Below are 12617 nucleotides of genomic sequence, written 5' to 3'. Positions count from 1 at the left end.
CTTTGCTCTTTCGCACCGAACTTTTTTTTGCTGGGGTGAAAGATCGTGTGCTTTTTGGAACTTGTAAGCTTTGACCTTGAGCTCATTTTTCAATATGCGTCGAATGCTGTCTTGCGATATTTTCGGTTCTTTGGTAATTTTTCTTCCACTTCGACGTGGATTTCGTTCAAGTCGAGCCTTCACTTTCCGAACTATGCATTTCTGGCGTTGTTGCGGTTTTTTTTGGTCCACCTCCATAGCGTTTTGCAATGCTACCAGTATCATTGTAACTTTTTATAGTGCGATACACAAACATGTTATTCACTTTGAGGTGACTGAGCTCACGTACAATGGCTGGTTGTGATTTTCCAGCCAAATATAACGAAATCACCCTATTACGTTTGAATTCACAGAAAAAAAAATCAACAAAACTGAGACGCAAATGCTTTTGATGGTTTATAAACAATATATTGAACTGTCATTAGAACAATTTTGACGTTGATGTCATGAGCTGTTTTACAAATACGATCAGTGTGAAGTTGGTAACACTTCATATCGTTCACCCTGTAAATATGAGCATATGTATACACAGCAATCAAAATTCATTGCATTTGCAAAGGGTATTTCAAGGTGATACGTAGTTGTCAGTAGTACCTTTTTTATGTCACTTTGACATTAGACAGATGAACAATTTTACACGATAGAACAACGCGTTAAAATTACTGAAAATTTTTATGAAAATGTTCGATCTTTAAGAACAACATATGGCGAAATTCGTTACTTTTTTGTTGGAAATAATCGTCCGAATGAGTCGACAATTCAAAGGTGCCAAGATGCCAAGAAACTGGTTCTGTCGAGGATACCAACAACTGGATGTTCTGTGGTTTTTGTTAACTTCTGGAATTTTCATTGATGACTGAAAACTAACAATGATTGAATGTTGTTCTTTGCCACTAAAAGCCTAATTTCGTGCAATCAGCATGGATTCGTCACTGAACCGTCCGCAGTGCCCAAAATCGCATTTTTAATGAATATTGCATTAGAGGCTTCGCAGCAGGGCAGGAAGTCGACTACATTTACACGGATTTTTCCAAAGTTTTCGATAGAGTCTATCAAAACATTTTATTATAAAATTACCTTTAATTGGATTTCACTCTGTTTTTCTGCAATGGTTGAAATCCTAGTTATGCGGAAGGCGTTGTGTGGTCACAATTTATGGAAATCTGACAGATTCATTGCCTACTCTGGGCTGCTTCAGGGAAGAGTTTTAGGTCCGTTACTCCTTGTGTTATTTAACTAACGACATTAGAGACTGCTCCTCATTTGCTAATTTTCTGTTATATACTGACGACTTGAAAATATTTCCGGTAGTCTTCATACTTCTTATAGCAAATCTAAAAAATATTAAAGATGTTAAAGAATCTACAGATTTAGGTGTAATTTTTGACAGTCGTTTTTCATTTAATAGTCACATTAGCCTGAAATTGCTGTTTACTGTATACGTTCGCTCCAGGTTGGAATACACCGCCTTCATTTGTAGGCCGTACCATAAATTTTTTTCGAACGTGTACAAAAGGTAGAGATTCCCGCATACCAATAATGTAACACTAGTGCTTCAGAACTTGTTCCATTAAATTTGTTTTCAGAATGCATCTGAAAATTTTATTTAATTTGAACAAGAAAAGCTTATCCCATATATGGGTTACGTGGGCCCCACGGAAGCATGCCCGTAACCCAAGTACGGGCTACGCGGGACGGAACGTGTTAAATAAATTCGTTACAAATTATGCTCGAAATGCTCCTATTGTACGTGCTCTTCGTGATTTTTATGAGATCTCTAATTCTAATTTGTTAAATTTCTCAGTTTCCAAGAAAGATTTTTCTGTACCATTGAACTCTACCTTTTAGTTAGTTAGAGGTTAGTTTGTAATTGAATTCTACACATAATTTTCATTATTCTTCAGTTTCAGTAGTCAATCTGAAATTATATTTTCTTGACTTCTTGAAATAAATAATAGGGGAAAAGTTGCCGGCTGCGACGTTTGGAGTTCCCACATGCAGCAGACCAAAGCTCATAAAGAGCTGTAGTGCGAAAAGATGATGATGATGAAAGACTTGCGAACATATCCTAAAGATTCTGATAAAAAAATTACATTTTTATGAAAATTTTTTGTAATTCGTGTTTGTGAATTTTGTACAAAGTCTTAAACTGGGTTTATAGGGGGTTCATTATGCAATGAACTTTTGTAAATAATCAGCCCAAACCCAATTAGTATTAGTGATACACCACTTTTAGAACCACTGCTTTTTATTAGTCGAACCATCTTGATTGACCTACAGACTGCGTCAGAAGAAAAAAAAACAGTTTTTTTCTTGTAACTTTTTGCTGCGTAATAGTCCCACTCAAGGGCTACGACCCCAGTACTAACTCAGGTTAGTGTAGTTCGAAATTTTCCCGTACCAAAATGAGTAAGAGGTACGCGAAGCATTTCGACGCAGTATTTTTATGCGCGCATTCGAAAGGGACGAAATTTTCTGACGCCGTGGTTGCAAAAGTGATTAAAAAATCAAAAAAGTTTGTTGTGATGTGGAGTCAGCGGTATAAAGTGTAAAAAAATGTTTATTACTTTTCTGAGCGCGGCTTAAAGCGAGTGACAACAAAAAAGCAGGATAAGCTGATCGTCTAACTTTATAAGCCAGACCTTTCTTTGCTACGACAAGCACGATCAGTTCTTGCTAAAAAGGGAATAGAAGTGAGTATCAACACCATCGAGCGAGGACTGAAAGAGGCGAACGTGTCCTACCCACATCATCAAAACCACTGCTCTCAAAAAAACACATTGAGAAACGCAAGGCTTGGGCTACCGACAACATGGAATGCGATTGGAGTAAGGTTGTTATCTCGGATGAAGCAACTTTCTGGACTTGGGTTGCACTTAAGCAAGCTTGGTCCACGAGCTATACTAAAATTGTACAGCGCTCTGTTAAACACCCGGTGAAAGTGAATGTTCGGGGTTGCTTCTCCGAGCGCGGTTTCGGATTTTTGGAACTCATCACCCAAAATTTGAGCGCCGAAAATATGGTCGAAATTTACAATCGAGGACTTTTGAAGTCGGTGAAAAAAATGTATCCAGGAAGAAACAATGATTGAGTTTTGCAAGAGGATAATTACCCAAAACACCAAAGACGACTCTGTAAGGCCTGGAAACAAGAAAATGGCGTCACAGTAATGGACTGGCCTTCCCAGTCCCCAGACGTCAAACCCATTGAAAATGTGTGGGGAACTATGAAAACAGATCTTGCCGGAAAGCCAGTCCATTATTTAAAGCAACTCGTGCGTCAATTTCGCAAAATCTAGTCCTCTTTGTCGACGAACTACGCAGAAAAGCTGGTTCAAAGCATGCCGAGAAGATGTCAGGCTATACTCGACAATGATGAAGACTACACGGCTTATTGTGTAATTGCGACTCATAGTTTTGTACATACTTTCATGTACAAAATTTTTAAATATGTATATGTGACCTGGTCTATGAAAAGGTTCCTTACGTGTAAAAAAATCATTTTTCACTTTTTTGTTGATTCGAATAGTTTGTGAAAGGCTCTTTAAAATGGTGAAAACCAGAAAGTCATAATTTGTTTAAAAGTTTGTTAAAAGTAAAAAAAAGAAAAGTACAAATACGAAAAAGACTGATTTTTTTGTCATGATACAAATTAGAATAACGAAGACAATAATTTGTGCAAATTAAAAACTGAACCATTCCTGGACAGTCTGAGGTGTAATGAATAAGATACTGAAGTTTGTTTTCAAAAAATTTGTTACAAAAAATGTATTCATAACTTTATAAATGGTGGTTTTTAAGGAAAATTTTTGTCACGAATTGTGGCATTGTTTCAACATCAAAAGTTAATTAAAATATTTAAAAACTGTTATTCGGGGGTTTGCGAGGTCGCTGAATATGAATATGAAGTGAGATTATTTAAAATCAAAATGGCGGTTCCAATATGTCGGACATGTTTTTTTAAATTTAACGGATCCTCTTAAGATTCAATACACGGGGGTTTTTGGCGATGCTGATTACGAATCCGATATCAGATATTGATACTGTGATCTATGCTGAAGAAAATAAGCCAAACCGGCTTGAAAAATATTAATATTTAAAAAAGTTACAACGGTTTTTAGAAGTTTAAACTTTATCCGCTGTTTTCTCGAAAACTTGTTTTCGCACGTAAGGTACCTTTTCGTAGACCAGGTCACATATATCTTTTATACTGCATGAATAATCGCGGTTCCTCTTTTCTGACACAGACTGTATGCCGCCTATTTTCTTTGATCCCACTCTAGGATCCGAAATAAATTATAGTTCAAACTTTGTAACTGGTAAATACTTGCAGCCACTCAATTTGCGCTTAGTGTCAAAGTGTTTGATACCCAACACTATTTAGGCTACTCAACTGAAGAGGGATAACTTCCACTACACTTAAAATTCTACAAAAAAAATGCTCGTTTATCTACTCAAGAACTACTAAACTCGCACCCATAAGTTCACTGATCGTGAGTGGATGATAGGTCTAACAGAGTAACAAAAAAATTACGTGTTGAGGACGTGCACGTGCATTGCAACCCAACCGTGACTGCAACCGTCTTTATTCTCCGTGCGGCTCCTGGGGCGAAGAACTTACTTTTTGTGGCGCCGAATTGTAACTCAACACACCAGTTATTATTTCAATTAAATGTCTGTATGTATGTATGTATGTATAGCAATTTGAACATCTGCTGAAATTATATGCTTCCTTCCTTGGCTTTCTTCGGGGTTTTATTGCGTTTGTCGTCTTTTATGCCATCAATCGTTGAGTTCTTTCAACCTACAGTTAGCAAAACAATGGCTTTGCTATGACGAGCGGAAGTGCATCGCAATTTCTTGTCGTTACCTTTCAAATGTGTATGTATGTGTGCATGTTTGTGTAAGTAGTTACATATGTAAGTATTTATAGGCATGTTTTCCCACCGCTTTGTGCGTTTACAAAGAGTGTTGTTATTACTTTCAGCAGGCAGCGAATATTGCGCAATTGTGCGAGTGCATAACGGAGATTTTTTACATGCACGCACACATACATATATGCATACCTATACATACCTTCACATGCCCAAAAACATATGCACATACGCGTACCTTTCGGCAAAATTATAAGCATAAATCTCATTTGGTAGCGTGGGAAAATGAATTTTCGTCATAAATCAAAATTTTAAGAGCTACGCACTAACATTCGGGCAAATAAAACATTGGCGATTCAAAAAAACACAATTCAATTAAAATTATTTATTTGAAAAGTAAAAATAAATCTTACACCCAAAACATTCGCTTAGTCCTTTCGACTGACTCGAGCTAGACGCGACCCCCCTCAAAAACTTACTATGTAGTTACATATTGCGCGCTTTCAGAACTTGTTTCTGTGGGCTGCATATGTTCTCCTTGCCGGGGAAGAGGACCGTCTTCTTGGGTGTGGTGCGCGGCGTGCGCGGGGTCTTCGGGGTACGGGGTGTACGCGGTGTGCCAACATTAGAGCCGGGTGCGGTGGACAGTGTTATCGTTTTGTTGGCGGGCGATGATGGTGTCATGCAGCTGCGACTCTTCTTAGTGCTGTTGGGTGTTGTCGGCTTTAGCAGTTCGTTGATTTCGTTGGTACTTTCGGTGCGTATGCATTTGTCGCTGGCGGAGGAACTCAATAGCCAATTGGCGATTTTATCACACTCCACGCGCAGTTCATTGTCGATTAGTAGATCTTCAATCTTCTCGAAATCTGTGCTATTCTCTTTCTTTATGTTGCCCTCGTCTACCTTTGACTTGAGCGCAATATTCTCCAACTTCAATTGTTCACATTCATCGCGCACCTTGTGTAGGGACTTCTCTTTGCTGTCCAACTCCAGTTGTGCGAATTGTAGCACGTTGGCGAATTCGTCCAGCGCCTTCTTCATATCCTGCATGTACTGCTCACGGGTCTCGTCCTTGCGCTTCAGCTCATTGTACATCTCCAGGTAATGCGCCACATCTGTCGTATTAATGCGCTCCTGGAATGAGGAAGCAATTTTATTGAATTTTGCCAAAGTTTCCTCTTCTGAGGTGAGTATGTCATTGAATAGATTCTCTTTAATGGATACCTCTTGTTGCAGCGTTTGCGACGATTGACATAACGTCTTCAGCGCCGTTTCGGTTTCAGCGTGATTGGAGCGCAGTGTCTCCATTTCGGACTGCAATGCCAGGTAACTTTGTTCCAGCGCGCCCTTTGCCAGCTGTACAGATTCCAGTTCCGCTTTGTACTGCTCGACATCTGCATCGGATTTCTTCAAGCGTTCCATCAATATATTTACCGTGGAACGTGTATTGCTTAGCGTGAGTTGGTAATTGTACTTCTCGGTTATGATTTTTGCAATGTCCTGCTTCAAATCAACGATCTGTTTTTGCAATGTTTCGTTGAGTTGTAAGTAATAATCGATGCCATTACGTAGTTGCTCTTCGTATTTTTGTATCTTCTCGTCGCGGTCGCGCAGCATATCGTTGGTGGTCTCCAGCACTACCATCACATCTTGTTTTTCCAATTCCACTTTGATGATCTCGTTCTCCGCCAGTTTCTGACGCTTATCCAGCTCGGCGCGCCAATACGCCTTTTCTCGTTCGAGCGCATTCTCCAAGTCCGACTCGAGTTTCTGCACCTTTTGTTCCGCTTGCTGCTCGACACTACGCATCTTCTCTTCGGCCGTCTCAATTAGATGCTCTTTCTCCAGCAACTTCGACTTTTCACGGCACAGCTGCCGTATTGTATCGCAATGCGCATCGATTTCACAGTTCTTGTCCAGCAGCTCATCCTGCAGCGTCTTAATGAGTTCGCACTTGCTGGCCAAGTCGTTTTTCAACGTGCTACGTTCTTTCTTTAGACATTCCATTTCGTTCTGTGTAATTTTGGTTTCTTGCGCATAGCTAAGTGCGTCGTGTTCTATTTGCTTCCTAAGCTCACTCAAGTCCAGGTTGAGCGACTCGTTGGTATTACGCAGATTCTGTAATAGCTCAGTGTCTTTTTGCGCACGCTCTTCGCTTGTGGCGAGCCTTTCACGCGCCTCGCTAATCTCGGTCTGCAATGCTTCAATTTGTTGCTGTTTGCGTTGCGCCTCGGCGCATTGTTGCTGCGCTTGCAACTTCAGCGTAGCGTTCTGCAATTTCACATCAGCCAAAATAGTTTGCAACTCCTCCAGCTCGTTGCCGTGACGCGCTAGGAGTGAATTCATTTCCAGCTCCATTTTGTTGCAACTTTCTAAGAGCTCTACATTTTCGGCGCTCAAACGATCATTCAACTCTTTGTGTGCCGCATTCTCTGTTTGCAATGCATGTATAAGATTGTCTGTTTTCTCCATGGCACTGGCATTTTCTTCGCGCAATTTCTTTTCCGTCTCCTTGAGCTGTTCGACATGGCGCTTCAGCACATCAATTTGACTCATATAACTTTCGAGCAGCTCATTTTTCTTGCGTATCTCTTGCTGCAATGCCTCTTTACCCTTGAGTCGACTGCCAGACTTGGTCACATCTTTCACTGGTGTGGTGGTAGCGGAATGCAGCGGCGTAGAGCTGGCCGTACAAGCGCCACTATTATTGTTGTTAGCAGCCGCTGTTGACGATGATTCGGAAGCATTGTGGCGGAAACGTAAACGCTGTGGCAACGAGGGCGTACGAAAAAGGCGCAAGCCCTTCGACTTTTTGTCATCCTTCAATGCAACATCTTTGGGAATAGCGAACTCCTTGGCTTCCTTACTGCTGGTGGCAAAACGGACGGCATCTTTGAAAAATTTCTCGATCTGTTCTTTGCGTTCGGGATGGCTTGTAGTTGTGGCTGTTGTAGTAGTGGTGGTTGTTGTAAGCGCTGGTGCGGTAGCAATACATTTTCCTGGCGTATTAACTGTGCCTGCGTCGGTGGCCAGGCGAGCTGTTGCGGGCGAGTTGGCGCAATCCACATCGACATCGTTGAAACGTTTTAGTTTTGCTTTGGAGAAAGACATTGTTCGTTGTGGTTATTGTTGTTGTTGTTGTTTCTGTTGGTAAGTGATGCGTAACAGTTGGAAATAGTATACAGTGAGGGTTGGCGCGATAGTTGCTTAGTTGCGTTATTTTTGACCGTTATTTTTATTTTTATTTTATATGTTTTCTAGTTCATAGTTTCTTTTTGAGGGTTTCACGAAAAATGTTAAATTTCGTTTAAAAATTAACTTTTGAATTCTTTTTCAGCATTTTTTCTTTGTTCAATAATAAAACAAGCAACAGTACTAACAAAAACATAAAAATTTATAAACAAAACTGTAAATGTATAACAAAGTTTTTGGTTGAACACTTAAAACACGGATACTGTTGGTGCTTGCTGCAGGAAACCCTCTTCTTCTTTGGCGTAGAAAAGTTCCTATTCGATCGACGGTAAAATCCTAACTGATCCCTCACGATCGCTGCCCAAACCAAACGCAACTCAATTCTGCAGCTCGCAAGTATTTCCTTGGTTGACTTACTATGCTGGCTGGTGGTGGTGGTGGTTCAGTGTGTGCGCATTGTTGCGGTGCTTGCGCTGTGCAATGGTGGTGGGTTTTACCTTGTAACGAGTTTTCTTCGTTCTGTTTTTAAATGAAAGGTGCCGTTGCGGATGAAGGAGAAACCTACGGAATTGAACAAAAACAAGAAAATTAGCCTTGCTTATGGGCAAATATATTAGGTATTAAAGTTATTTACTTAAAAATTTTCTTACAATATGCACTGGGTGGTCCAAATACTGCTTACTTTAACAATAACCGTTTTTCCCGGCCAAAATCTGCACGAAGCGAAATGCGTCGCTTGAACTATGTAGGAGAAATAAAATATAGCTTAAAAAACTAAAAAACACGCTTTTATTGCTAATCGAACTAAAAAGTAGAAAATAAATTTTAATGACAAAGGGGCCTATAATGAAGTAATAGCAAATCGAAGGATCAGTCATAGTCAACTACCTCAGAACAGAAGTATAACAAAAATTAAGATACAAATAGAGTAATTCAAATTAGAGTTAAAAGCGTGGGATGCTTGATATAGTAAATATTACAATCATTCTATTGGCAACTACCTATGTACAGAGGGTTGTGAAAGTGAAGCAAAATGCGCAACCACCGTATTCGCCTGATTTGGCTCCGTGTGACTTCTGGCTATTCCCAAAACTCAAGAGACCACTACCGGAAATGGACTATTTGGCATGTTTCGGGGATTGGAAAACTCGTTGGCATAAGTGTATTTCATCGAGAGGGCATTATTTTGAAGGGGATGAAATTGATTTACAAGAATAAATGACGATTTTTCATTTTACAACCAAATTCACCTTACTTTTTGCCCAGAGGTAAAAAAAGAAAATAACAATCCTGGCAATCCCGATAAGGATAATGGAAAATTTTTATCAAATTATTGCATTGTCATCGGTCCTTGATAGGTGTTCAAAATTTCAAGTCGGTCAGATGCTTAGAAGCCAGTGAAAATTAAGCTCAAAGATTCCGTTACATACATACATACATACATACAACCCGTCCTAATAAAAGTGTGTTAAAAATTCCAAACAGCAGGCTTTGATAGCAGGACGTTATGGCCCACCTATAACCTCAAGCAATCGTCGACATTGATAAACATGAAACGACGAGACGCCTATAGACTAACGGCAGTCATAACTGGTTTTTGGTCTATCGGAAAACAAGCTGCCAAAATGGGCATCCCTCACTGTCATAGTTGTAAACAACCGGAGAAAAGGGAAACAATCTTCCATTTCCTCTGTGAATGCCCTGCCCTATGGAAGGACAGAATGTCAACCCTTGGCAAACCGCTGTTCGAGACTCTCGAACAACTGTCTGACTTAGACGTCAATAAGGCTCCTAAACCACACAGACTGGATATTATAGTCTTGCTGTAAATAACTGTAAAACAAGTTGGTAACGAAGATGTGGCAACAAAATGGTGCGGAAGCGCTAGTTATAATCTGGATGAATCATCATTCTAACCAACCAACCACCAGGCTTTGATGCCTAAGAGCACGAAAATGTCGATGCAGAAAACGTTCTTCGAAAAAGAAGAGAAGAAGAATCAAATGAAAGGATATTGAAAACGATTTGCGTGGGAATCATACCAACTTGATCTGAGTAGCACCTTCTCAGATTTCGTGGAAGAATCCATAGAAGTTCTTGGTATATTAAATATATATTTAATGTAGTAGACATTGATATTAAGACTCTCTGAACCCGGATCAGAAAAAAGTTCCTCAAAAAGTATCAACAATAGACTCAAATGATAGGAAATTGTAAAAACTATTTGCGGAAATCCTAAGAAAATTATCTGTAAAAATAAAAGAAAGTAGAAAAGAAACAGAAAAGGACAAACTATGTTGCACAGCCGACATGAAGTTCGAGCTAGAAGCATACGACGATACAGCGAATGGAACGACTTTTCGGCATTTCATTTTGTGCTTTCACCCGGATGGTCACGTCGAAAGAAAAAAATAAAACAAATCAGCCGGTTTACCGACACTACATTTAGTAGATTCAGCTTACTAAGGCCTGTTTTGGAAACTTTTAGGTTAGGTTATGGTTGCCACTCTCTATGATGATTCCGAAACTGTGCTTTTATTGAAAATAATTTTTATCTGAACTGCGTAAGTAGTTTTCAATAGAAAATTTGTATCTCTTCTTCTTCTTCTTCTTGATTGGCGCGATAACCGCTTACGTTAAACTAAGTCCTTTCTTTTTCGTTCTAACCGTTTTGTTGGACACACCAAGTGAAGCCAAGTCCTTCTCCACCTGATCTTTCCAACGCAGTGGAGGCCGCCCTCTTCCTCTGCTACCACTAGCTGGTAACGCATCGAATACTTTCAAAGCCAGAGCGTTTTTATCCATTCGGACGACATAATGCAGCCAACGAAGCCGATGGATCTTCATTCGCTGCACTATGTCTATGTCGTCGTAAAGCTCATACAGCTCATTGTTCCATCGCCTGCAATACTCGCCATCGCTAACGTGCAAAGGTCAAAATTTTTCGCAGAATCCTTCTCCCAAACACTCCAAGGACGCCACATCGGATAGTGTCATCGTCCAAAATGATGATGAGACCCTTATATTTAGAATGTTAATTTTGTTCGTCGAGAGAGGACTTTACTACTCAATTGCCTACTTGGTTCAAAGCAGCACTTGTTCTGCTAGAGAGATTCCCCGTTGGATTTCATGGCTTATCGAATTCGTATTAAGGATCTGACTATGCGGAACGTCATTCAAGATTCACATATTAATCATGTCGAAACACACAAACGAGCAATAAAATTCTGTGTCGGTAATCGAAATTTTAAGAAATTTTACTGCATTCACAGGCCGCTTACATGAATTGGGAATCTCTAAGACTTCATTGAGGCAAATTTTTCGCAATCATCTTAGGTTTAGACGAAAAAAAGAGCTCATGAACAATATCAAATGCGAAGTTTCTAAGGTATCGGGTGTTTTTTTAGCTGCATGAGAAATATTGATATCGACAACAAAGGTTTCACAGCTGATAATGGCAAACTGTGGTGGCATTTCTGCATTTCTGGCATTTCCTAGCAAGTCATTATGAATCGTTTAACGTCATAACAACGCTTCCAAATTGTGGAAATTTACTTTGGAAAAAAAAAAAATAAATAAATCAGTTCGCGAAGTTCATAGAGCACTGGCGGCTTTATTGGCCCTTATTTTTTCCGAAATGAGGAAAGAGCTGCCGTAATGGTGAATGGCGAGCACTATCGAGCTATGCTGCTATTAAGTGCCCATTTACACAGGGAAACATTTTGTTCAGGGGAAAAGGACGGCCGCGGAAGGGAGAAGAGAATTTGTCTCCCGTACTAAAGAGACACGCTTTGCGCTTTTTATTCGCATTTCCAATGTTGACAGTTGCTTCATTCGGGTTCTTTTTTTGTGGGAGAAAGTTCTGAGTTCTGTGTTGGTTTTCAATCAAACGGAAGAAATCAACGATGACAAACATCAGAACGCCGCTGTAGGATTATTTTTGTTAGTAAAGTAGGTATACTTTAAAAAAACTTACGAGGCATGTTTATGTTGAATTCTTATATTTCTCCCATTTCTAGATACTCAAGTTATTTATTTACCATATGTATGAAGTATTTTTAATTTAATTTTCTTTTTAATTAAAGTACAAAAATTTGTATATAATATATGTAAATAAAAAAACGACAAATCATTTATTATTAAATTATGAAATAAGTTCTCCGCTTTACAAGTTAGTGGGTTGTAGAATATATCCGAACCAAAAGATGCTAAAGTAGTAAACGCCAAAGTGCTGCCGAAAAGAATTTTGCCCGTGCGACCGCAAATACAACATTAAAAGAGAATTTCCAGTGTCTCCCTTCGAGATGTCTACGTGTGTAAATCGGCTCTAAAGCTCTTAAAAAAAATACCCGATACATACGTATGTTCCGATATGTGTGGAAAAGAGGTGGAAAATTGGCTCGAAAGACTCAATTGATGACTCTAATACTCGAAAGGCCCGCATTCTTTATATTTAAGCAGAAGCAGAAGCAATTCAACCATTGTGCAGCAGTTTGAGAAGAATTTTTTTTTT

At 39.5% G+C, this 12617-nt stretch overlaps 1 protein-coding gene across 1 annotated transcript; it reads right to left on the bottom strand.

Moving 5' to 3' along the window:
• Nucleotides 1–5334: 5334 nt before the first annotated feature.
• Nucleotides 5335–8023, bottom strand: LOC129247880 (golgin subfamily A member 6-like protein 26). The gene is made up of 2 exons (XM_054887240.1): nucleotides 6137–8023; nucleotides 5335–6046 (listed from the first exon to the last, which is right to left on the bottom strand). The coding sequence occupies exons 1-2, from the start codon at nucleotides 8021–8023 to the stop codon at nucleotides 5399–5401; spliced, it is 2535 nt and encodes an 844-aa protein (XP_054743215.1). The 3' UTR covers nucleotides 5335–5398.
• Between the last annotated feature and the right edge of the window lie 4594 nt (nucleotides 8024–12617).

This window comes from Anastrepha obliqua, chromosome 5 (assembly GCF_027943255.1).
Source record: "Anastrepha obliqua isolate idAnaObli1 chromosome 5, idAnaObli1_1.0, whole genome shotgun sequence".
NCBI classification, from domain to species: domain Eukaryota; kingdom Metazoa; phylum Arthropoda; class Insecta; order Diptera; family Tephritidae; genus Anastrepha; species Anastrepha obliqua.
Note: the sequence above shows the minus strand (reverse complement) of the source record. Positions and strands in the feature narration are given on the sequence as shown.

Excerpts from the sequence above, each read along its gene's own strand:
- LOC129247880 (XM_054887240.1), bottom strand. The coding sequence starts at position 8,023 with ATGTCTTTCTCCAAAGCAAAACTAAAACGTTTCAACGATGTCGATGTG. Across the intron at positions 6,047-6,136 it reads CGCAAACGCTGCAACAAGAG|GAGCGCATTAATACGACAGA; the intron begins GTATCCATTAAA and ends TCCTCATTCCAG.